Source organism: Dendropsophus ebraccatus, chromosome 1, assembly GCF_027789765.1.
Source record: "Dendropsophus ebraccatus isolate aDenEbr1 chromosome 1, aDenEbr1.pat, whole genome shotgun sequence".
Lineage (NCBI taxonomy): Eukaryota > Metazoa > Chordata > Amphibia > Anura > Hylidae > Dendropsophus > Dendropsophus ebraccatus.
Genome location: NC_091454.1, coordinates 206,841,408 through 206,865,241, shown reverse-complemented (window position 1 = coordinate 206,865,241; position 23,834 = coordinate 206,841,408). Strand labels below are relative to the sequence as shown.

Genomic DNA, 23,834 nt, shown 5'->3' with positions numbered 1-23,834 from the left:
GTTAGAATATATGGATGTAATTTGTATGTGTACTCTACATAGTTATAGATGGAGATGAGTAACGCTATTGAGATTGTTTTGGGGTCCAATTTAACAAATGTTTTGGGTGAAAAAAATTAAATGAGTATTTTGAGCTGTCTCCTGCCTTTCTACCTGCTGCCATTCCTGAGTTACAAGTTTTTCTAAAAGCCGATCTATATCCAAGATGGCGCTGGCCAGGAAACTACATTTCCCATTATGCATTTTCATTGATTTTTTTTTATTTTTGCATCACACCACCCCAGTATGTATACCATACTAGCTGATGTAGCAGAGATGATGTGCGCATTGTGTAGCTATGTTCTCCATAACAGGCATCTGTTTATCGGGGGTGTAGTGTATGTTTAGATCTCTGCTTGCTGACTGTGAATGAAAGCATTCTAGTTCGATCCAGATTCTAAAAACATCTATAACCCTTACAATATGCAGAGCTGAGACACAAAGGCAGGTGCATGTGCCTGCATTCACTGACAGCAAGCAGAGAAAGAACTATAACATTTCATATTACAGAAACCTAGGCTCAGGGACACATGTAAGTCTATAGAAGCAGCACAGGTGCATGGAGATGATGCAGATAATGTCTCCTGGGGGTTAGGTTACCAAGTCAATAGACAGCTAACTTGGCCACCAGAGAGGAGATCACATGTCCTGTGACCCCCCCCCCCCCTTTTCCCCTTTTTATAGTGGTAAATGGTGGTATTGTGAAGGGGGATTGTTTAGGATATTTTTGCTACCCCCATAACCCCTTTAAAGGACCAGGGCCGCCCACCAAAGATAGGACTCTCTGCTTCTGTACAGTACATTGAACACTAGCAAACGTAGTGTGTGCGGTGACCATACAGACCTCTCGATATACAGAAAGAAAAAAAAACTATTCACAAAAGGTTTGAATTCTTTTGGGACCTAATGTTGTTTTTTTTGTGTTAGTGAAATGCAGACTGAATCCATATTGTGCTAAATGGATTGGCTCATCTCTTTTCATAGTCTCTAAACTGTTTATAATAGTGTATATGTGTGAGAGCTTTTCCTCAGTCTCGTATATCAGAGGTATTGGATGACAATCGATATTAATGCAGAAATTAGTGTGTTCTCGCCAAGACCACAGTAGTATTGTAGTAGCCTCCTACCTTTAACCCTTAGCGTGCTGGATGGTCTCGGCCTGTGCATGTAACGGGTGGAGGAGTCTGTGGTTGCCTGATAAGGACCTGGTGTCATTACACAGATAACATGTAAACTATGTGTACTGTAATACTGAGGGAGCTCCGCATCACTTGTATGCTGCACTGAGGGGTTAGCACTATGACTGGTGTGGACAGTGTGGTAATCCATACAATATTTTTCTCCTTCCCCGCAGTCTGAGTCGCCGCCAAAATGATTCCTGTGGCCGAGTTCAAGCAGTTCACAGAGCAGACCCCAGCCTTCAAAGTGCTGAAGCCCTGGTGGGATGTCCTGGCTGAGTATATCACCGTGGCCATGCTCATGATTGGGGTCTTTGGATGCACCCTACAGGTAGGTGATCAATGACACCTTATACACTCTGCTATAGATTTTATTTTTCTTCTTTCTATTCCTGAAACTTTGGAGCCTTCCAGGTAGGAAGCAATCATTTGATTGACATAAAGTGCTTCTTCCCTTCTTGCAAAGTTGTTTTGCTATAGCTGGGTCATTGTACACTATACACCAGGGGTACTCAACAACTTTTAGTGAAGGTCTGCTTACCGGGGTCTATTGTCAGGTGAAGGTCCGAGCTGAACATCATTAGTAAACGTGTTTTGTTACTTTTCACAAAGGTCGTTGAACTATTTACATACAGAATTGATACTTTATTAGTGGAAAAACTCTGTAGTATATAGCCCCCCTGTGCGCTCTTCCCCAGTAGTATATAGCCCCCCCTGAGCGCTCTCTCCCTGTAGTATATGGCCACCCTGTGTGCTTTCCCCCTGTAGTATATAGCCACCCTGTGTTCTTTCCCCCAGTAGTATATAGTCCCCCTGTGTGCTCTCCCCCTCCCATCTAGCATATAACATAAAAAAAAAAAAATTATACTCACCTGGGTCCGGCGTCTCCTCTTCTCTTTCCCTCTTGTGGCCGCACTGCAGCAGTCACTAGAGGCCGCACACCCCTGTCCTGGCGCCGGCGCAGTGACATCACTCGAGCGCCAACACTAGACAAGGAGTGCGGCCTCTTGTGACAGCTGCGGCCACAAGAGTCGCTAACAGGGAGGGAGCCAATGGCTCCCTCTCTGCCAGTGCTGCTGCTGCACGGTAAGAGCGCTCATAGTTACTGTGCAGGGAGCAGGGCGGCTGCAGGGGTCCGGACAGCTGGCCTCCGCAGTCCGGGTTTGGACCGCGGTCCGCCAGTTGGGGACCCCTCCTATACACCATACCTCACTGCTGCAGAAGCTCTTTGAGAGAGGGAAGGAGACTCTTCATGTTAATCTTAGGATTAAAATATAAATATACATTGTTAAAAGCTAAGGTTATATAAAACCCATATCCATTTCTGTTATTCATTTGGATGTATGCCATGTTTTTCCTATATGGAAGCTGTCATCAGGGCAGACTGGCGTCTTAATGCTGAGTTAGTGGATCCCCCTCTAGCTGGCCTCCTGACGTGCTGAACAGCCGGCTGAGGGCTATCTAACCATGTATGCAGCTCTCCCTTGAGCCCTCTCAGCCCATCATTTACCGGTTGGCTTTAAGGGGAATTTTTTTTGATAGGACGTCAGATATTTGGAGAATCTTATAGGAACCTCTCCAGAAGAGATTCCCTTTTAAATTCAATGTCCACCCACTAACATCATATCATTTTAAATCCCTTATACATGCTCAGAATATTAGGGAAGGGGTTTTGACCTGTCTTGGTTAACAATTAGAAATTATTGGATGAAATGGTCATTTACTTTTAACGCAATGTTGTAAAACATATATTCATATTTTAGTTCATCTTAGTAACTACATTGGATATAAAAAATGCAAGAAAAATGGGAAGGAATATAGAATGATAGCTGAAGAGGCAGTTTTTCCAGTTGCTCAGAGTTGCATGGAGATAACACCAATGGACATGGTGTGGTATAATGTCTGGGTGTTTATCCTCTATAGATACTTTGCCTAGGGCGAAAGAGAAATTTAGTTTCTGAAGGTGGCCATATACATCTGACCACAGGACCCCATAAACGTTAGAAATGTTACTTCTGCGTGTTTGCCCAGCCTTCTGCCTCCCCCAACCCCCTAGATTTCAGCGGAGAGAGGGGCCAGGTATATTAGATTTTTTTCTGCACCACCCTTTTTTCTGGCAGAAGTGAGACTGAGCTTATCCCTTCCCTCTCCTACTGCGGAAAAAAAAACCTAGCTTGATTTTGCTCGGTTTTTGGAGTAGGCTCGAAATATAAGCCCCCCCACCTCCTGCCCAACAGGGCAAAAGCCGCTTTTTTTGAATACTGCCTCCTCTCGCCCATCTCTAACTGGTATACTGTGTAGGTAAGGGTACATTTTTTTTCCCTCTGACAACACTAATTCAAACTGAAAAAGCTACTCTATGGAGTATAAGAAAAGGATTGTTGTTCATGGGGGGGAAAAAATAAGACCTACCCAAAAATGAGCCCTAGCCCTTTTTCAGGGAACCAAAAACAAATAAGACCCTGTCTTATTTTTGGAGAAACACTGTATGAATGCTTAGTCATGGTGTATGGGGAGGTCAGGAGAGCTAGCTGTTGGCTGATCGTTATTGATAGTGTATAGGCTTGAACCTATATCCAGGATACTTCACAGTAGTAAGTGCCTCAAAAAATATTAAATAGGAAGATTTTATGTCCTAAACCTTGGACAATAGGCATTATAAGATATAAATAATGGGTTGATGTCTGGGGTATGTGGTAATGTATAGCCAATAGAGATGAGCGAACCTGGTTCAGGTTCGAGTCCACCCGAACCCGAACGATCGGCATTTGATTAGCGGGGGCTGCTGAACTTGGATAAAGCTCTAAGGTTGTCTGGAAAACATGGAAACAGCCAATGACTATATCCATGTTTTCCACATAGCCTTAGGGCTTTATCCAAGTTCAGCAGCCACCGCTAATCAAATGCCGAAAGTTCGGGTTCGGATGGACTCCAGCATGCTCAAGGTTCGCTCATCTCTAATAGTCAATCCTTCCTGTTTAAGAGGTGGATGATACTTGCATTAGAGACTCCATTAGTGGGCCTAGTAAAAATGACCATGTTTCCACTTTGTTGCATTATGAATTCTTTCACATTGATCTTGCTTCATGTGTGAAACCTTTTAAGTGTTTTGTTATTCATCTTCCATGCATTAACCTATGCACTCTTCCAAATAACTCCTCACTATTCCTTCTTTTTCCTTTCGGTAATCTGTCATGTTGGAAAATCCTTCTGACTACGTGTGGTTTTCTCTTTCTCCACAGATAACTCAGGATAAGATCATATGTCTGCCTAACCATACCTCTGCTGACTATGTTTCTCAAATCACCTGCAAAGAATACTCTCAAAACTCGGAAACCACAAATGCTACTGAGGAAGACCAGGGCATTTCTACTCCACCCCCAGTTCCTACTCCTGGTCCCCCGCGTGAGATGAGTGGACTACGTAATAACCTGGACCTTCAGCAGTACAGCTTCATAAATCAGATGTGTTATGAAACTGCGTTACACTGGTATGCAAAGTACTTCCCATACCTTGTGGTCATTCACACCCTCATCTTCATCATTTGTGGAAATTTCTGGTTCAAGTTTCCAGGCACCAGTTCCAAAATTGAACACTTCATCTCCATCTTGGGCAAGTGTTTTGATTCTCCATGGACAACGCGAGCCCTGTCTGAGGTCTCGGGGGAGACCACCCAGGAGAAAACTGTAGAGAGAGAGTTATCGAAGACCAACTTTGATGAATCCAGTCCGGCGACTGCTGATCTTCCTGTTCCAGAGAAAATTGTGGCAGACACTCCTTCAGCTAGTGTCTTGGACAAAAAGGAAGGAGAGCAAGCCAAGGCCTTGTTTGAGAAGGTCAAGAAATTCCGGCATCATGTGGAGGAGGGTGATATTCTATATTCCATGTACATGCGTCAAACAATTTTGAAAGTCTGCAAATTTGTTCTAATAACAGTGTATAATGCCGCCTTGGTTGGGAAAATACACTTTATTGTCCCATGTAGCGTGCATACGGAGGACATGACTGGATACAACAGTTTTTGCTGCAACCACACCAAAGCCCACCTGTTCTCCAAGCTGGCTATCAGCTATCTGTGCTTTCTGGGAGTCTATGGTTTAACATGTCTGTATACACTCTATTGGCTCTTTCGTCGTCCCCTAAAGGAGTATTCATTCAGATCAGTGCGAGAAGAAACCGGGATCGGGGATATCCCTGACGTGAAAAATGACTTTGCGTTTGTACTTCATTTAGTGGATCAATATGATTCCCTTTACTCTAAAAGATTTGCTGTCTTTCTTTCAGAGGTTAGTGAAAGTCGGCTGAGGCAGCTTAATCTCAACCACGAATGGCCAGCTGATAAACTAAGACAGAAACTTCAGCATACGCCAGAAGGCCGTCTGGAACTTCATCTCTTCAAGCTGCCAGGATTGCCAGATACAGTGTTTGAGGTGACAGAGACTGAATCTCTTAAGCTAGAAATGCTAAGTGAGGCGCACATCCCTCCGCTTGTGTCCAAGTTAGTCAGGTTAGAAGAGTTGTCATTGTTTAACTGCCCAGCGAAAGTCCAACATGGTTCCCTGTCCTACCTCCGTGACCATCTTAGGGTTCTTCAGATTAAGTTTGACGATATAAAAGAGATTCCACTTTGGGTTTTTAGTCTTCGGGCTCTTGAAGAGCTGCACTTATTTGGCTACCTGTCTCAGGATGCCTCGAAAAATGTTGCACTCGAAAGCTTAAAGGAGCTAAAAAGTCTTAAGGTATTGATGCTAAAGAGCAATCTTTCCAAAGTGCCTCAGACGGTTGCAGATGCAGCTAGCCATTTGCTGAAACTCAGTATACATAATGACGGAACCAAGCTCCTTACACTTAACGCATTAAAAAGGCTTTCCTTTTTGAAAGACTTAGAGCTCATCCGATGTGATCTAGAGCGGATTCCTCATGCCGTCTTCAGTCTCAACAATCTGCAGATGTTGGACTTAAAGGAGAACAGCCTGCACACCATAGAAGAAATCATAAGTTTGCAGCACTGCCGAAAACTAAGCATACTACGATTGTGGCACAATCAAATTGCCTACATCCCTGAACACATCCGCAAACTGAAGGGTCTTGAAGAGCTGTGCTTAAATCGCAATAAGATCCTTGTATTGCCACCTCAGCTTTTCCTGTGTACCAAACTACGCCACCTTGACCTCTCTCATAATGAAATCCGAGAGCTGCCACCAGAAGTGGGGGTATTGCAGATGTTGCAGTTCTTGGCTTTGACCGGGAACTTTTTAGAGGATCTCCCCAATGAGCTATTTTTCTGCCAAAGACTTAAGACTTTGAAGTTGGGTCAGAATAAACTTACAAGTCTCTCGCCCAAAATTGGGTCCCTTGTTTCCTTAGTAAGACTGGAATTAAAAGGGAACAAGATTGATGTGTTGCCTCCAGAACTTGTGTCCTGTACTAGTCTTAAAAAGTCTGGGATTGTGGTGGAGCCGTCATTGCTGGAGACCCTTCCTCTTGATGTAAGGGATGGGCTAAGTGAGGATGTATAAGGGTATTAGAACAGTAGTTTGTTTATTTTAATAAACAAGTTGGGGAAACTACCAGGAGACCATAAAGAACAGGTAAAATTTCTCTCACTAAATACCTCCCGTCAATTGTCTTCCTTCCGTTACTCAGCATGCATTGTGTATCTCCATAATAGCCTTAATAAAGTTAACATTCTCTAGAATGTCTTTAAGACCAAGAAGTCTTCTTAGCTCAGGAATATACTTTTGTCAAAGTTAAACTACTCTTTATTCCGGATGTACCCATGTAGAGGAGCGTTGCCAGTCCGTGACGTTTAGGTTACATTTTTTTTTTAAAGGGGTTGTCCGGCGCTAAAAAATTATTCACAGAATAACACACATTACAAAGTTATACAACTTTGTAATGTATGTTATGTCTGTGAATGGCCCCCTTCCCCATGTCCCCCCACCCGTGTACCCGGAAGTGTGGTGCGCTATACTCACCTGTCACGTGCCGACCACGGTCTCCGATCCTCAGCAGTGACGTCTTCTTCGGGCGGCCGGCGGATCTTCCCGAGTGCCGGCCGCCCTCTGCAGCGTCATCCGAAGCTCAGCCGCGATTGGCTGAGCATAACTTTGCTCAGCCAATCGCAGCTGAGCAGCTGATGACGTGGGCGCGGGTGGTGGTGGTGGGACACGGGGAAGGGGGCCATTCACAGACATAACATACATTACAAAGTTGTATAACTTTGTAATGTGTGTTATTCTGTGAATAATTTTTTTGTGCCGGACAACCCCTTTAAGCTGTAGACAGTTGATTTGGTTTTTTAAAGACCATACTTACATAAATAGCTTCTCCAGGAAATATAGGTGCTCATCCACAGAGGTCCAAGTAGTCTCCATCAAACACTGATGCCAGATGTTAAAGGGAATCTGTCGGACTCAACCCGTGGTGCTGATAGAGTGCTGTAGTTGGCTGTCCCCTAGTGAGCATGTAACCTTTTGTTACTGTGTCTGTGAAGTGAATTATCTTTAATCCTGGGCTCTTCTACTGTAAAGAGTCAAAGAGGAGTTGTGGTTTGGCATTTGTGCCGCACAGTTCACCACTCCTTCCTCCTCCCTTTTCTTCATGAATAATCTGCCTGGCCTCGTTCGCGGCATATTCGCATTGTACGCATGTTGTCAAGGCCCTGATATTACAGGCAACACACTTCCTTTCTTCACTGTCCATGCAGGTGCCATAGCCTGGAAGGGCGGCGTAAACTTGGACTGACAAAACGGCACGTGGGGCCTTGACATCAGTGCTGCATATAGAAAATGTGACGATGGAGTAAGCAGGCAGCAAAGATTATTTATAAAGAAGGAAGGAGTGGGGGGGGGCGTGGCAGAGTGTGGCACAAATGCCAAACCACAACTCCTCTTTGACTCTTCTTTAGAGTAGGAGACCGCAGATAGTGGATAATCCATTCCATGGAAGCGGTAACAAAAGGTAACATGCTCACTAGAGGCCTGCCAACTACAGCACCTCCGGTGTGGACCAACGACTGACAGATTCCCATTAAGCCTATGCCATCAGTGAAGGAACATTCTTAGTATGTTAAGACTAGTGTAGGGCCTAAGAGGACTGTTAAAAGGACACCAAAGATGCATGGTCCCTACAGTCCTGGTTTAGGCATAGCATAGTGTATCAGATTTCCTGCACTGTTCCTTTAAGTTGTCGGGCATTAGAATGGTTCATCATTTTATGTATTGACCAGCATATGGCCCAGAATTGTTTTAGGTGTATATTTTAGGTTTTTTTTTTATTTAAAATAAACATTTCAACAAATCTTTGTGTTTTTTTTTTTTTTTTCTTCTCCTTGGAGCAGTGAAGTCTGTCTGGAATTATACATGGACATAAAACATAAGACTCAATTAAAACAAGTAATTTCTGATAATATATTTCCTGTTAGTGAGTTTGTCATTTAGTGTTTCTTCTGCAATGGCTGAGTTGAAATGCAGTATTTTATGTTCTTTTGAGATGAGCGCAACTCGAGGATTTGGAAGTCTGATCGTCAGGGATTTGAATACCTATATATTTCTGCCCTTTTATATAAAACATAAAAAGTGACTTGATCCTGGTTAGGCCCACCTGGTCCTGGGAATCTGTCACTAGGTTTATGCCACCTTAATTGAGGGCACCATAAAGTAGTGACAGAAATGCTGAACAGATCGGTGTAGTACTTACATCATTCTGTTCAACCTTTCTCCTAATATGCAGGAGAATAAGATCCTTGCCATGACCCCCACCACCACCCTCCAGCAGCTGATTGACAGATGTCACCCTATACACAGTATAGATAGATAACTGCCACTCAGCAGCTAGTGGGCAGCGTTTTCTGCTTCTCATAAATATCCAGGACTACTGGGCTCATGCACATAATAGAGTGGACTACTTATTGTCCATGTTATTTAGGAGAATATCTCTGGATCAGCTCCACAGAACAATGTAAGTGATATGTCATTCTGTTCAGCTTCTCTGCCATTAGTTTGTTACCCTTAGATAGGACACCATAACCCTACTGACACCTGCCTGGACTTGCTTGCACACTGCATTTTGAGGCCAAGAACAGTACACTTCACTTGATTTTGTATTCTGGGCCAGTGTGTATTGTTTTGGACCTACCAAAAGTGGTCCAAGGAAAGACGACTAGTGGACCTGTGTATGGTATGGGTACCCAAGATCATGGTAATTTGAACTACAGGGCTAATCTTTCTAAAAGCGATTAGTAATGTTGGGGGGTGGGCGGATGTTACTAGGGAGAAGCAGTGTGTGTATTAGTGTTATTCAACCCTTTTCAACTTGAGGCAAAAAGTCAATCAGTGACTCACAGTTGATGTCTTCTTTGGTCTGAGCTGTCACTTTCCTTTTCCTCTTCTTCTGGCCCAGACCACCCTGATAATTTCTTGCAGCCACAATTGATCTCTTCTGAACCTGCCAAACAAACATTTTAGGCTCCGCACTTTTACAACTTCCACTTTTTTGAGTCATGTGCAGTACAGTCAGTAGGTATGTGGGTTGCCTCCTGTATGTAGGATCCACTGATGTGCCCTCATATAGTAATCCCTCTGTGCTGCATCCGGCATAGTAATAATCCCCCCCTGTGCTGTCCCCATAGTAATAATCCCCCCCTGTGCTGTCCCCATAGTAATAATCACCCCCCTGTGCTGTCCCCATAGTAATAATCCCCCCACTGTGCTGTCCCCATAGTAATAATCCCCCCACTGTGCTGTCCCCATAGTAATAATCCCCCCCCTGTGCTGTCCCCATAGTAATAATCCCCCCCCTGTGCTGTCCCCATTGTAAAAATCCCCCCCCTGTGCTGTCCCCATTGTAAAAATCCCCCCTGTGCTCGACACCATAGTAATAACCCCCCCTGTGCTTTGCCCCTTAGTAATATCCCATATGTGCTCCCCCGATAGTAGTAATGCCCCCTGTGCTGTGCCCTTTAGTAATACCCCCCCATAGTAATAATCCCCCAGAGTTCTGCCCCTTAGTAAAGTCCCCCCCCCATAGTAATAATCCCCCAGTGCTCTGCCCCTAAGTAATATTCCCCCTGTACCCCCCCCCCCATAGTAATAATCCCCCTGTGGTCCCCCCATAGTAATAATCCCCCTGTGCTTCTCCCCATAGTAATAATCGCCCTGTGTTCCCCCCCCCCCCCCCCCCCCCATAGTAGTAATCCCCCCTGTGCTTCCCCCCCCCATAGTAATAAAAACACATTATACTCACCTTAATACAGCAACATATAGCGGGTCCTTGTCTCATCTTCAGCCTGCGAGGAACAGGCCACCGCCGCCCCCGCACACATCTTCTCCATCCGGCAGGTGCATTGATATGGCGCCACTGCTCTTGCTGGAGGGAGAGGATGTGCGCGGGCCGGCGGCCTGACAGGTGCTGAGCGCTTGGGGCAGCTGCGGTAAGGGCGGCTGATGGGGCAGTCGGGGGTGCCATCAGCGCCATCAAGCTGTCGGCGCCCAGTGCAGTTGCCCAGCCCGCCCGCCCGCCTCTAGAAACTGCTATGCCCAAGATGCATTGATGTGTGGGGTGAGTGAAGGCTAGCAGCTGTCACTCTATAGTTTTTCAAGGGGCTATCCAGGATTTGAATAGACAGTTACTTTCTTGCAGAAATACACCACCCCAGTCCTCAGGTTGTATGCGGTATTACAATTCATTACCATTCACAATGGAACTGAGCTGCATAACCAATCCCAAACAGAGGACAAGAGATGAGCTGTTGAAACAATGCAGCCATTGAAACAAGTGCTACAAAAAGTCCGTGTATCCCTGATGTACAAAGATTGACAAGAACACCAGAGTATTATGAATGGTTAAAGGGGTATTCCACTCAAACATAACACTTCATATGTTGCTGACACTAACAATTCATTTCATACTTGTTAATATCTCATCAGTCTCCTTCGACCAGTTCTGAGCTGCTGCTTTTTGCTGAAGACCCCCCCAAAAAAGTGTGAGTTTTTCTCTCCTTCCCATCCCTTCCGAGACAGCTAATGTAAGCTGATAAATGCACTGTGATTAACCCGCCCAGCATTATAGTGTTGCAGATAAAGCCTGGCAGGGACTTGTTTACATCAGCTGTCTGGGAAGGGAGGGGCAATTTTACACACATTTTATTGTGCCTTTAGCAGAGAGCAGCAGCTCAGAACTGGGAGAGGGAGACTGAATAGATCAATACAACCATGGATGGAAATTCATAAATAAATAATATTAATTAAATATAATTTATTTATTTATTTTTTAATTATGAGAACTTTTTCTGTACATAGAAAGTTATAATTTTGATTCAAACTAGGGCCAGTTTTACATGCTCATGATGCAGATGTACCCTGAGCCTTAGGCCTCGTTCACACGTCCAAAATGTTTTAGCGGACCATATTGTGAGTACGCAGTTTTCTGTCCGCAATCGGCAAACATTTGTCCATAGTACATCCGTATACTCAGCGGTTTTTGCAGATCTGAAAAAGTGGAAAGTACTAAAAGGAGGAATGGTCAAAATAATGATGCTAGCTAGAATTGCAGAACCATATTTTTGGTTTCTGGATGTTACGGAGATAACATCCACCAAAATATGGATCCTATAGACTTAAATTGATGTGTCCAAAAAAAAATGGGATCAGATGTGCAATGTTTGCGAACGTATGGATGAGGCCTTAGATTACCATAGAACCTTATGGGGACCTAAATTTCGGTTTCACTCATGACTTCTACCATCTATAATACTGGTGCCTTTCCAGGTGGCAGAGTTATGTACGAGTCTCCTTAGGCACCATAGGATCTAGTGACTGTGCCCCTTTACAGTCCTCCATCTCCCCCATTATATAGACATAAGCAGTGGCTCATTGTCCTCTGCATGATGGCATTTGCCCAGTGCATACATGCGCAGTGCCTCATCCGTCCTATGATAATAATCGGCTGATATCTTAGTGGGTTCTCGGTATAGGAATGCCTATAAATAACAGATGTGACAGTGAGTGTGCCGTTTATATAAATGACAGGGATCCACAGGACGCTGGAGCCCTGTGTGCATGTGGCAGGGACATTAGGGAGGGCACAGGTACGCCTCTGTAATTGGGGAAGAGTGGCGTCTGTAATTACGGCCTGGACTAAATGAGTCATGGATCTGTCAGCCATAGTCTGACTGCTGGGAGAGGCAGCTGTGGCCTGATGACCGGCCTGCCATCACACACAGGGGTAGAGTGACATCTAATGGTAACCACTGAGTACTACTATAATAATAGGCTGGAAGCTGGCTAAGGAATACTGTATTAATAATAATAATTTTTATTTGTATAGAGCCAACAGATTCTGCAGCACTTTACAATTCTGGGGGTACATACATAGACAAAAATAGACATTACATAGATATACATATAATTATCCATACATGAGGAGTGAGGGCCCTGTCCGCATGCATGAGCTTACAGACTATTAGGAAGGGTATTCTTATTCTGTATTCTTATAACTTGCAGCTCCTCATGTAAAATACACACACTGCCATAGTTTTCTATTATTTTCTATCATGTCACTGAAGGACTGTCGTCTTGCAAAGCCTTGCCTCTTGTGGCAGCTTATCTCTCTATGAACAAAGGGATAAATATTACAGATGTGCATACCCGAGTGTGCGTCATTTGATTGAAGTTGGATGCAGCCCCAGAGTGTCTTCTAAAACATGGATACAGTCTATGGCCTAAGTCTGTATCCATGTTTTCCAGGCAGCCTTAAGGCCCTATTACATGGAGCAAATATCGTTCAAAAACCTGTTAAAACGATCATAGGTGTAAAAAATCGTTATATTCTCGTTCATCATGATCTTTCAGCCTGTCGGAAAAAAAAATAGTTGGTCTTTCAATAATACTTCGCTAATCTGTTCGTGTAATAGGAAATCTTTCAGTGATTCGTGAAAAAAAACCTACGTGATCAACCATTTTTCTCTCGAACGATTAAGCGACCATGTAACGCCCACAAAAAGATCTTTCAGCAGAGCAATCGCTCTGTGTAATAACGTGTAAATCGTTTTCTATAAAATCTTTTGTTACAGTGAATCTTTAAATGAGTCACTTGGTGTAAGGGTGGGTTCATACTGAGGAATTTTCGCGGATAATGTCCGCGGGATTCCGCTGTCTCTCTGCTCGCACGGCCGCTCGCCTTTCCGCCGACTCCATAGACACCTTTCTATGGGCCGGCGTATTCCGCTATCCGCCGAAAGAAGTGACGTGACATTATCCGCGAGAATTCCTCAGTATGAACCCACCCTAATAGGGGCTTTAGGGCAGCATCCAACTTCTGCCGCTACCGGTAATAAATTGTTCACACATCTCTAATGAATATACAGCGTGGATCTGTGAAACTGGCTCAGTTGCCCCTAGCAACCAATCAGATTCCACCTTTCATTTTCCAAAGAGTCTGCGAGGAATGTAAAGTGGAATCTGATGATTGGTTGCTAGGGGCAACTGAGCCAGTTTCACTTTACACCATGTTTGATAAATCTCCCCCTCTCTACTACACATACTGTCCATCTACTTTTGGCCTACTATATATATATATATATATATATATATATATATATATATATAATTTTGGATACAGCATATCTATAAGATTATAGATGCCAAGCATTTGTATCCGGGCCTGTGTCCCTTTAGCTATACCCCTCACTTATTAGGTTCCAGTTTGGAAGCCATATTCTCTTAGACCTCATTGCTGTATTATATCTCCCTGGCGCCATAGTAGAATAAAGCCCAATGAGCCTCTGTTATATATCTCCATCCTTCTGCTCTTACATTGAGCCATAAGACAAAAACCTGAATGAAGATTACATCAAATCTCGACCCGGAACGGCCTGATGTCTATCGGTATTGTCATACTTGTACTTGTGTTCAACATGAACAAAAGTAAATTCATGATCTTTCTACCACCTTGTTCCCTCCACCCTCCCAGTACTAACAACACAGCGGATAATCCTGGTTTACAAGCCCGCAGCTTAGGGGGAATATTTGACTTGGCACAAGTCTGTAAACCTCACACTAACCATTTCCCATATCCACAACTTCCTTTCTTACGATACAACCTGAGCGCGCGCACACACACACACACACACACACACACACACACGTGTGTGTATGTATATATATATATATATATATATATATATATATATATATACACACACTCACCGGCCACTTTATTAGGTACACCATGCTAGTAACGGGTTGGACCCCCTTTTGCCTTCAGAACTGCCTCAATTCTTGGTGGCATAGATTCAACAAGGTGCTGGAAGCGTTCCTCAGAGATTTTGGTCCATATTGACATGATGGCATCACACAGTTGCCGCAGATTTGTCGGCTGCACATCCATGATGCGAATCTCCCGTTCCACCACATCCCAAAGATGCTCTATTGGATTGAGATCTGGTGACTGTGGAGGCCATTGGAGTACAGTGAACTCATTGTCATGTCATTGTCAAGAAACCAGTCTGAGATGATTCTAGCTTTATGACGTGGCGCATTATCCTGCTGAAAGTAGCCATCAGATGTTGGGTACATTGTGGTCATAAAGGGATGGACATGGTCAGCAACAATACTCAGGTAGGCTGTGGCGTTGCAACCATGCTCAATTGGTACCAAGGGGCCCAAAGAGTGCCAAGAAAATATTCCCCACACCATGACACCACCACCACCAGCCTGCACCGTTGATACAAGGCAGGATGGATCCATGCTTTCATGTTGTTGACGCCAAATTCTGACCCTACCATCCGAATGTTGCAACAGAAATCGAGACTCATCAGACCAGGCAACGTTTTTCCAATCTTCTGTCCAATTTCGATGAGCTTGTGCAAATTGTAGCCTCAGTTAGCTGAAAGGAGTGGCACCCGGTGTAGTCTTCTGCTGCTGTAGCCCATCTGCCTCAAAGTTGGACGTACTGTGCGTTCAGAGATGCTCTTCTGCCTACCTTGGTTGTAACGGTTGGCTATTTGAGTCACTGTTGCCTTTCTATCAGCTCGAACCAGTCTGCCCATTCTCCTCTGACCTCTGGCATCAACAAGGCATTTCCGCCCACAGAACTGCCGCTCACTGGATATTTTTTCTTTTTCGGACCATTCTCTGTAAACCCTAGAGATGGTTGTGCATGAAAATCCCAGTAGATCAGCAGTTTCTGAAATACTGAAAAACAAATACTGAAAAACAACCATGCCACGTTCAAAGGCCCTCAAATCACCTTTCTTCCCCATACTGATGCTCGGTTTGAACTGCAGGAGATTGTCTTGACCATGTCTACATGCCTAAATGCACTGAGTTCCCGCCATGTGATTGGCTGATTAGAAATTAAGTGGTAACGTGCAGTTGGACAGGTGTACCTAATAAAGTGGCCGGTGAGTGTATATCTCCCTGGTGGACCCTCCAGTGTCACCCCAATGTAACCTCTTCTATATATAAAAGTGTTTATACATATATATATATATATATATATATATATATATAATATGGCTCTCTCAAACATGGCCGCCTCAAATGCAATGTCGGCTCTCCATATGACTTTCCTCCAGGACTTCTCTTGTGCTTCTCCTCCTCTCTCATATCGGGTCTTCTGTTACTCTCCTGTATGCTAAACCTTCAAATATTACATAAAAACTTTCCTTTTTCAGCAAGTATATCTAAACCTTTACTGCAATAAACCTTTTACTATCCAGCTAGGGGCAATAAACTCAGTGCCTCCATCCATCAAGTGTTATCTGTCAGAAACAGTTCAGGAACAGGTTTACTAGTCCGAAGGATAAGAGACCACTTGTCCCTGGCAGAAACCTTGTATTAAATTACAGCACGAGCAAAAACATTAGCGAGCCCCTTAAAGGAGTACTCTGATGGAAAAAAATAAGTTTTGTAATCAACTGATTAATAAGTTACTTCTATTTAAAAATCTCAAGTCTTCCAGTAGTTATCAGCTGCTGTATGTCCTGCAGGAAGTGGTGTATTCTATATTCCAGTCTGACACAGTGCTTTCTGCTGCCACCTCTGTCCGTGTCAGGAACTGTCCAGAGCAGGAGAGGTTTTCTATGGGGTGGCAGCAGAGAGCACTTTAGGTGGTGACACTAGATTCCGCCAAGCTTCCTGAGACAAGAGAAAATAAGAAGTTGTTTTGAGGGAAAGGGAGAAAACGGGCGCTGGAGACAACACCACATTGCAAGTGGTCGTAAATTCTGCCAAATAAAACATTGTAAGTCCCACCAAAGAAATGAAATTGTATATCGCAAATTAGCTCCTTTGGAGCACTGGGGGCATTCCTTGGCCCCCCAGATTACTGTTGGGCCCGCCACCTCCGATGCTCATGCCTAATGATACATATTCCAGCTTGCCTGCGTGAGCATTGGCGGGCCGAATGGTACTCTGGGGGGCCCCTAAGGACTCAAAAACATATTGGGATCTAATCCAAGCTTCTTGGCTTCCCAGCCCCCTCAGCTGTTACAGGCCCTGGGCCGCCACAAACAGGCTGAGAAGGATATACTCCTTTTAGTTGTTCTTTAGCTGTTTTTATATATATATATATATATATATATATATCCACTATAATAGGGGCCATGTTGTTTTTAGTTCACTTTTTGTGCAAACTACCTTTGCATTTCCAATTGTCCTTCCCCATATGTAGGGAATGTAAAACTAGGAAGGTCATACTACCACCGATCTGTCAACAATATAAAGCTCATAAATGTAAAGCCTTTAATAAGTAGAAAGATGTGTACACAGCGCGTGAAAGCCAAGTTATGCATGACTGACTCATGTTTAAACCAACCAAAGTTTTGTGTGGGTGAGGCCGCCGACGCGCTGCCGGAGCTGCAGAGAGGAACGCGTGCGGAGTGGACCTAGAGTGAAAGTTTCATGTCTGACAAAACTCCTAGCCTTGGGAAAGAAGTCGGGGGCATGCACTTCAGATTCCGAAAATAGAAGATACATTGCTAAAGACACACGCTAAGGCTTGTCCGGGATTGAGAAAGAATCTGCTTCCTGGTTTAAAAATGCTGGCCGCCCGTAGAGGTAAGGAGTGTGAGGGCAACCTGGCTCCAAGAAGGTAAGAGAACCTGCAGAGCTGAGAGGATAACCCTAGAGGTCAATGGTAAACAAGTCCATAGGTCAAACAAGCCGAGGAAGCCAGGTAGCACTTAGCAGGTGTAGGGTACCTGTATGAATGAGAAAAAAAAATGCACTGGACTCTACAGGGTTAATATATAATTGTTACACTCCTTAATAATGATCTATAACAATGTCAGTGAGAGATTGTCTTTACGGCATGATAACAATTGAAGGAAACTCTAGAACGGGATGGAGGACCACCTAAATTTCAATATCAATAGGTAGTTTAGTGAAATTGCTTTGAAAACTTTTTATAATACCGAAGCACTGCACCATTATAACTTATAGAGTCATCCTAGATATGGGGACCGGGTGGCTTCAGCACAATAAGTAGGGGGCAGTGGAGGAGGAGATACAGAATGCATCTGTCACTCTTTGCGACCTTAATACCAGGTAACAGCAGGAAGCGACCAATAGTAGACTGAGGAAACAGTCATGTAGAAAAGCCCTAGATGTGGTATTCAGGACATCACAGCAAGTCTTACTTTCCATAGTTTTGCCATTGTTCTTTCCAATGTGCACTATTGGAACAACAAAAAAAAATTGTGTGAAAAAAAAAAAAAAGTTTACATGCATTTTTTGCTATATATTTGTTTTAATTTTATTTATATTAATATATAATAGATATCAATGTGATATCATTGGACTGTGCACTAAAGAGTGTACTGCTCACTTTTACTCATTGTTTTATGGTTTCCATATTGAAATAAATTTACATTTAACTTTGCATTTACTGTATGTTGCATTACCGGTCTTTAAAGGGGCGGTGTCACGAAAAATGCTAGGAAAGAAGGATGTCCGGCTCCAGATATCCAGTCCCATAAAAGCTAACTTTATTTGAAGATGAAACAGATTCTCCTAGTCCGAAGGATCAACATGTTTCAGGCTACATGCTCTTAAACTTGATCGTCAGGTTTAAGGACATGTAGCTCGAAACATGTCGATTAGAGATGAGCGAACCTGGAGCATGCTCGAGTCGATCCGAACTCGAACGTTCGGCATTTGATTAGTGGTGGCTGCTGAACTTGGATAAAGCCCTAAGGCTATGTGGAAAACATGGATATAGTCATTGGCTGTATCCATGTTTTGCAGACAACCTTAGAGCTTCATCCAAGTTCAGCAGCCCCAGCTAATCAAATACCGAACGTTCGGGTTCGGATGGACTCGAACCCGAACGCGGTTTGCTCATCTCTAATGTCGATCCTTTGAACTAGGAGAATCTGTTTCATCTTCAAATAAAGTTTGCTTTTACGCGACTGGATATCTGGAGCCGGACTTCGTTCTTTCCTCGTCTCTGCATTTGCTGTGTGCCATACAGCTGTCACTGATTGGCTGAGCGGCCAGTCCATCAATGGACTTCTCCTTTAAGGGTATAATTTGAGAACTATAGAGTTACTAATCCCCCCATGCGACTGCTTAGTTTGATAACCTGTTGCCCTTGTTTAAGGCCCTCCAGGCATCCACTCGGTAGGGTCACTCATGCTCAGTTCAATCGTAGTCACATGATCTGTCCCTTTAGTATTGGCAGTTGGGTTTCACACATGCAAGCAAGGGGGATTGTGGGAAAGTGTCTGTAGTCTTGCCTGACAATAGCAGGGTCACAGATCAGAGAGGAATCCAGGGCGTGAATAGGAAGAAAAATGGAACAGAGAAGTAAGTTACTTTACTAAAAACAGCACATTTGTTCATATATATATATATATATATATATATATATATATATATATATTGTATATGGTAGACATCTGATTGTACCTTCTTTGCTTCGTCACACCACCCCTTTAAGGTACATTATATACTTGAGACTAGCACTTAAAGGGGTTGTCCGGCGAAAAAAATTATTCACAGAATAACACACATTACAAAGTTATACAACTTTGTAATGTATGTTATGTCTGTGAATGGCCCCCTTCCCCGTGTCCCACCACCCCCACCCGTGTACCCGGAAGTGTGGTGCGCTATACATTACCTGTCACGTGCCGACCACGGTCTCCGATCTTCAGTAGTGACGTCTTCTTCGGGAGGCCAGCGGATCTTCCCGAGTGCTGGCCGCCCTCTGCAGCGTCATCCGAAGCTCAGCCGCGATTGGCTGAGCATAACTGTGCTCAGCCAATCGCGGCTGAGCAGCTGATGACGTGGCCGCGTCATCAGCCGCTCAGCCGCGATTGGCTGAGCATAACTGTGCTCAGCCAATCGCGGCTGAGCGGCTGATGACGCGGCCACGTCATCAGCTGCTCAGCCGCGATTGGCTGAGCACAGTTATGCTCAGCCAATCGCGGCTGAGCTTCGGATGACGCTGCAGAGGGCGGCCGGCACTCGGGAAGATCCGCCGAACTTACGAAGAAGACGTCACTGCTGACGATCGGAGACCGTGGACGACACGACATGCGGTGAGTATAATGCACCACACTTCCGGGTCTAGCGTGGGTGGGGGGAAACACGGGGAAGGGGGCCATTCACAGACATAACATACATTACAAAGTTGTATAACTTTTTAATGTGTGTTATTCTGTGAATAATTTTTTTCGCCGGACAACCCCTTTAAGGCCCTATTCCACAGGAGCTATAATCGGCCCCATTTGGCCCAATTCGGCTGATTTTCGCTCCGTGGAATAGAGGAACGATCAGCCAATGATCGTGTCATCGGCTGATCGTTCATTTAGGTTCAGACCTAAAATTGTTGTTCGCCACCAGCACATCACTACGGTTAAATAGCGGTGCGCATCGGCGACCGACGATTTCAGCAGAACCATACATTACCTGTCCGGGCTTCAGGTCTTCTTCTGGTCCCGCGCGGCAGCATCGGCTTCGGAGCGGTGCTGTCTGAACTTACAGACTGTTCAGCCAATCACTGGCCGGAAATGACGGGTCCAGTGTTTGGCTGAGCGGTCTGTCAGTTCAGACAGCTCCGCTCCGAAGCCGATGCTGCCCCGCTGGACCGGTAGAAGAAGACCTGCAGCCCGGACAGATAATTTATGAAACAAGGGCTACAAGGACATCGGTAACGATGTCCATGCAGCCCTTGTTTCACAATCAACGGGGCCGTGGAATAGGCCCAGTAGACGAGCGCCCATCTAGCAGATCGGCGCTCGTTTACATCGTTGCCCGGCCCGTGGAATAGGGCCCTTACACTAGCTGAAGTAAAGCGGTGTAAAGCTGGTAATACACCCAGATAGCTGTCCGCAAAACGGTCATCGGATCTCCCGACTGGTGTTGAGCAACATGCTCCTGACCCCAGCATACATTTGCATGCTCAACCTGGCCAAGCTCCCATATATTCTGACTGGGGAGAGAGGAAGAAGCGGACATGTTAAAATCCAACTACCCGTTCCATAGTTGTTCTTACATTTGCATTCGGAGGACCCTATACACGTAGCATTATTCATACAATTTGTTTGAACAATTTATGGCTCTCCAGAAATGAGTATATTGCTTGAGTTTGGGTCAACCATGGAGATATGTATGTACCCCCACAAATGTAAATAAAAATCATTATATTCTCAATCTGTTACAGACCACCAGCACTGCTCAAAAGCTCCAAAATTTTGTTTTGATGTCATGAATCCTTTTCTTTCCTCCACCCCCCCCCCCCCCCCCCCCCCCCCAATGCAGGTATGATTACAATAAGCGAGGCTGCGTCGCTGGCCGAGACCCAGGGCCATTTCAAGGCTGTGAAACCTTGGTGGGACGTTCTTATGGATTATCTCCTTATAATTATGGTCATGACTGCTTTCTTCTCTGCAACACTCCTTATATTTATGGATAAAGTTGTCTGTATGCCAAAGTCTACAAAGCTTGCCAAGAACACGTCCAAGGACTTTAGTGAAGTCGTCTCGTTTACACAACCTACTCCAATTATTCCAAAAGGGATTGGTCACTTGACCAATTTAGACTACCAGCAGTATAGGTACGTGAGCGCTGTGTGCTACCACAAAGTCGTTCCTTGGCAGTCCAAATATTTTCCCTACTTGGCTCTCATCATTACTTTATTGCTACTGGTCTGCAGTAATTTCTGGTTCAAGTATCCCAAAACATCTTCGAAGGTTGAACTTTTCCTTTCCATCCTGGCCAAATGTTTTGAATCTCCATGGACCACTAAAGCACTTGAGGAAACGAGCGACCAGCCTCCTCCAGAGCACAACCGGCAAAAGTCCAGCAGTTCACGTTCCATGGACCTCTCCCCTAGGACACCACTGATAAATGGAACACCATTTAACTTTGTGCCACTCCATGTGTCTACAATATTGGACAAGAAAGAAGAAGAGCAAGCTAAGGCTTTATTTGAGAAGATTCGTCATTTTCGAGCCAATGCCGAGGACTCTGATGTCGTCTATAGAGTTTACCTTGGTCAGACAGTTTTCAAAGTCATTACTCTGTTTATGATCCTTGGGTACACTCTTAGTTTGATAGGGTCATTTAACTTCCACCATCTTTGTAAACCGGGCATAAGGAATCTCATGGGATATTCCCTGTTCACATGTACGCATAACTTGGCCTTTATACTAGAAAAACTTCTGCTGACCTATATATTGCTTGTTTCTCTGTACACTTGTCTATCGGCTTATGCATTGTTTTGGTTACTCACCAGTTCGCTCAAGGTGTACTCCTTTGATAAAAATAGCGAAGGAGCTGGATTTAGTGATATTCCCGATATGAAAAATGATTTTGCCTTCATGTTACACATGGTAGACCGCTATGACACACTGTACTCAAGGAGATTCTCTGTGTTTCTCTCCGCTATAAGTGAAGGGAGACTAAGAGAGCTTGCGCTTAATTCTGAGTGGCCAGCAGAGAAGCTGAGACAGATGATCAACAAGGACCCCAATGGCCGCTACGAGCTGCAACTGGCGATGATCCCGGTAATACCAAAAGATGTTTATGATCTAAGTGAGATTGAGGTCCTTAAGCTAGAACTGATCTCATCCGCAAAAATCGTAGGAGCAGTGTCTCAACTCAAGTGCCTCTCGGAGCTTCATATCAGTCATTGCTCAGTCAAAATGGACCCTGATGCATTCTCTTACATTAGGGAGCGATTAAAAGTGCTTAATGTTAGATTTACAGACATGGAGGAGCTTCCATCTTGGATGTACTCTTTGAAGAACGTAACTGATTTGCATCTTTCTGGCAACCTCAATTGCTCCAACAATAGGTCCATACGTCTACAGTCTCTTCGTGGACTAACAGGACTAAGGTCTCTTTTTCTGACGAGTAACGTGTCTCATCTACCTTCAGCAGTGCTGGATGTGGCCGGGCAGTTGACTAAGTTGAGTGTACAAAATGGTGACACCGAGCTTGGGTCACTGGGCCAACTAAAAAGAATGAGTCGCTTAGTGGAGCTTAAACTTTGCCACTGCAGTATCTCAAAAATTACTGGTGTCCTTGCCAGCTTAGCACATTTGCAATCTATTGATTTAACATCCAACAACTTGCAATATGTAGATGACCTAGGAACCCTTCAGCGTCTTCGAAACCTGAGCATCTTAAGACTATCCCACAATGCTATTAGTCGTCTTCCAGCATCTATTGAATTTCTTCGTAACTTGGAGGAGCTCTCCATTTCCCACAATAAGCTGGAGAATTTACCAGTTTCTTTTTTTAATCTTGTCAGGTTAAGACACTTAGATATAAGCTATAATCACATCAGACATATCCCCCATGAAATCGGTCACTTAACGCGTCTGGAAACGCTGGCGATCGTATTTAACCAGATCTCTTTCCTACCTCGTGAGTTATTCCGTTGTTCCAGATTGAGATCCCTCCATGTTGGATCTAACAAACTTACCAGTATACCGCCTGAGATTGGACAGCTACAGCTTCTGTCAAGCTTGGACCTTATGGGCAACAACTTAACTGAATTGCCGGAGGAAATTATACATTGTTTACAGCTGACGAAAGGAGGGATCGATGTAGAAGAACATGTTTTAGGAACGTTACCTCTAGAACTGAGGAAAAAATACTTGTAAATCGATAATACAAAATGTATGCTTGGTGATAGGTCTTAGATTCACCTCAAATTATCATCTGCAATTTACATTCCAAACTGCTGACATTGATAGCTGTTAGGGCAAATGGACACATAGGGGCAGATTTATCAAACATGGTGTAGAGTGAAACTGGCTCAGTTGCCCCTAGCAACCAATCAGATTCCACCTTTCATTCCTCACAGACTCTTTGGAAAACGAAAGGTGGAATCTGATTGGTTGCTAGGGGCAACTGAGCCAGTTTCACTTTACACCATGTTTGATAAGTCTCCCCCATAGTATTTTTCATATATTTATCTGTGCTTCCATAAAATAGATATCTTTGTGGTGCGAAGTGTCAAGGAGGCGATCCCAAGTCCCTGACGTCTACAACACCTCCCACCTCCTTACTCCCCCTCCCATCCCTATCCTTGCTTTCAGCAATAAACCCTGCTTCCAAATCTCATTCCTGTCCTTAGCATACCAATTGTGTGCAAGAT

The 23,834-nt window shown here is 44.3% G+C and overlaps 2 protein-coding genes across 3 annotated transcripts; both read left to right on the top strand.

Annotated features, from left to right (window-relative positions):
- The first annotated feature begins 1,353 nt into the window (after nt 1–1,353).
- On the top strand, nt 1,354–8,520 carry LOC138767884 (volume-regulated anion channel subunit LRRC8E). The gene is made up of 2 exons (XM_069945749.1): nt 1,354–1,548; nt 4,460–8,520. The coding sequence occupies exons 1-2, from the start codon at nt 1,411–1,413 to the stop codon at nt 6,734–6,736; spliced, it is 2,415 nt and encodes an 804-aa protein (XP_069801850.1). The 5' UTR covers nt 1,354–1,410; the 3' UTR covers nt 6,737–8,520.
- An 8,535-nt stretch (nt 8,521–17,055) lies between these two features.
- LOC138792671 (volume-regulated anion channel subunit LRRC8D-like) lies at nt 17,056–23,476 on the top strand. 2 transcript variants are annotated; one of them, XM_069970401.1, is made up of 2 exons: nt 17,056–17,278; nt 20,987–23,476. In XM_069970401.1, the coding sequence occupies exons 1-2, from the start codon at nt 17,260–17,262 to the stop codon at nt 23,335–23,337; spliced, it is 2,370 nt and encodes a 789-aa protein (XP_069826502.1). In that variant the 5' UTR covers nt 17,056–17,259; the 3' UTR covers nt 23,338–23,476. The 2 variants fall into 2 exon arrangements, with proteins under 2 accessions (XP_069826502.1, XP_069826589.1); XM_069970488.1 differs by having other exon boundaries at nt 17,056–17,312.
- Nucleotides 23,477–23,834: the final 358 nt, after the last annotated feature.

Excerpts from the sequence above, each read along its gene's own strand:
- LOC138767884 (XM_069945749.1), top strand. The coding sequence starts at position 1,411 with ATGATTCCTGTGGCCGAGTTCAAGCAGTTCACAGAGCAGACCCCAGCC. Across the intron at positions 1,549-4,459 it reads TCTTTGGATGCACCCTACAG|ATAACTCAGGATAAGATCAT; the intron begins GTAGGTGATCAA and ends CTTTCTCCACAG.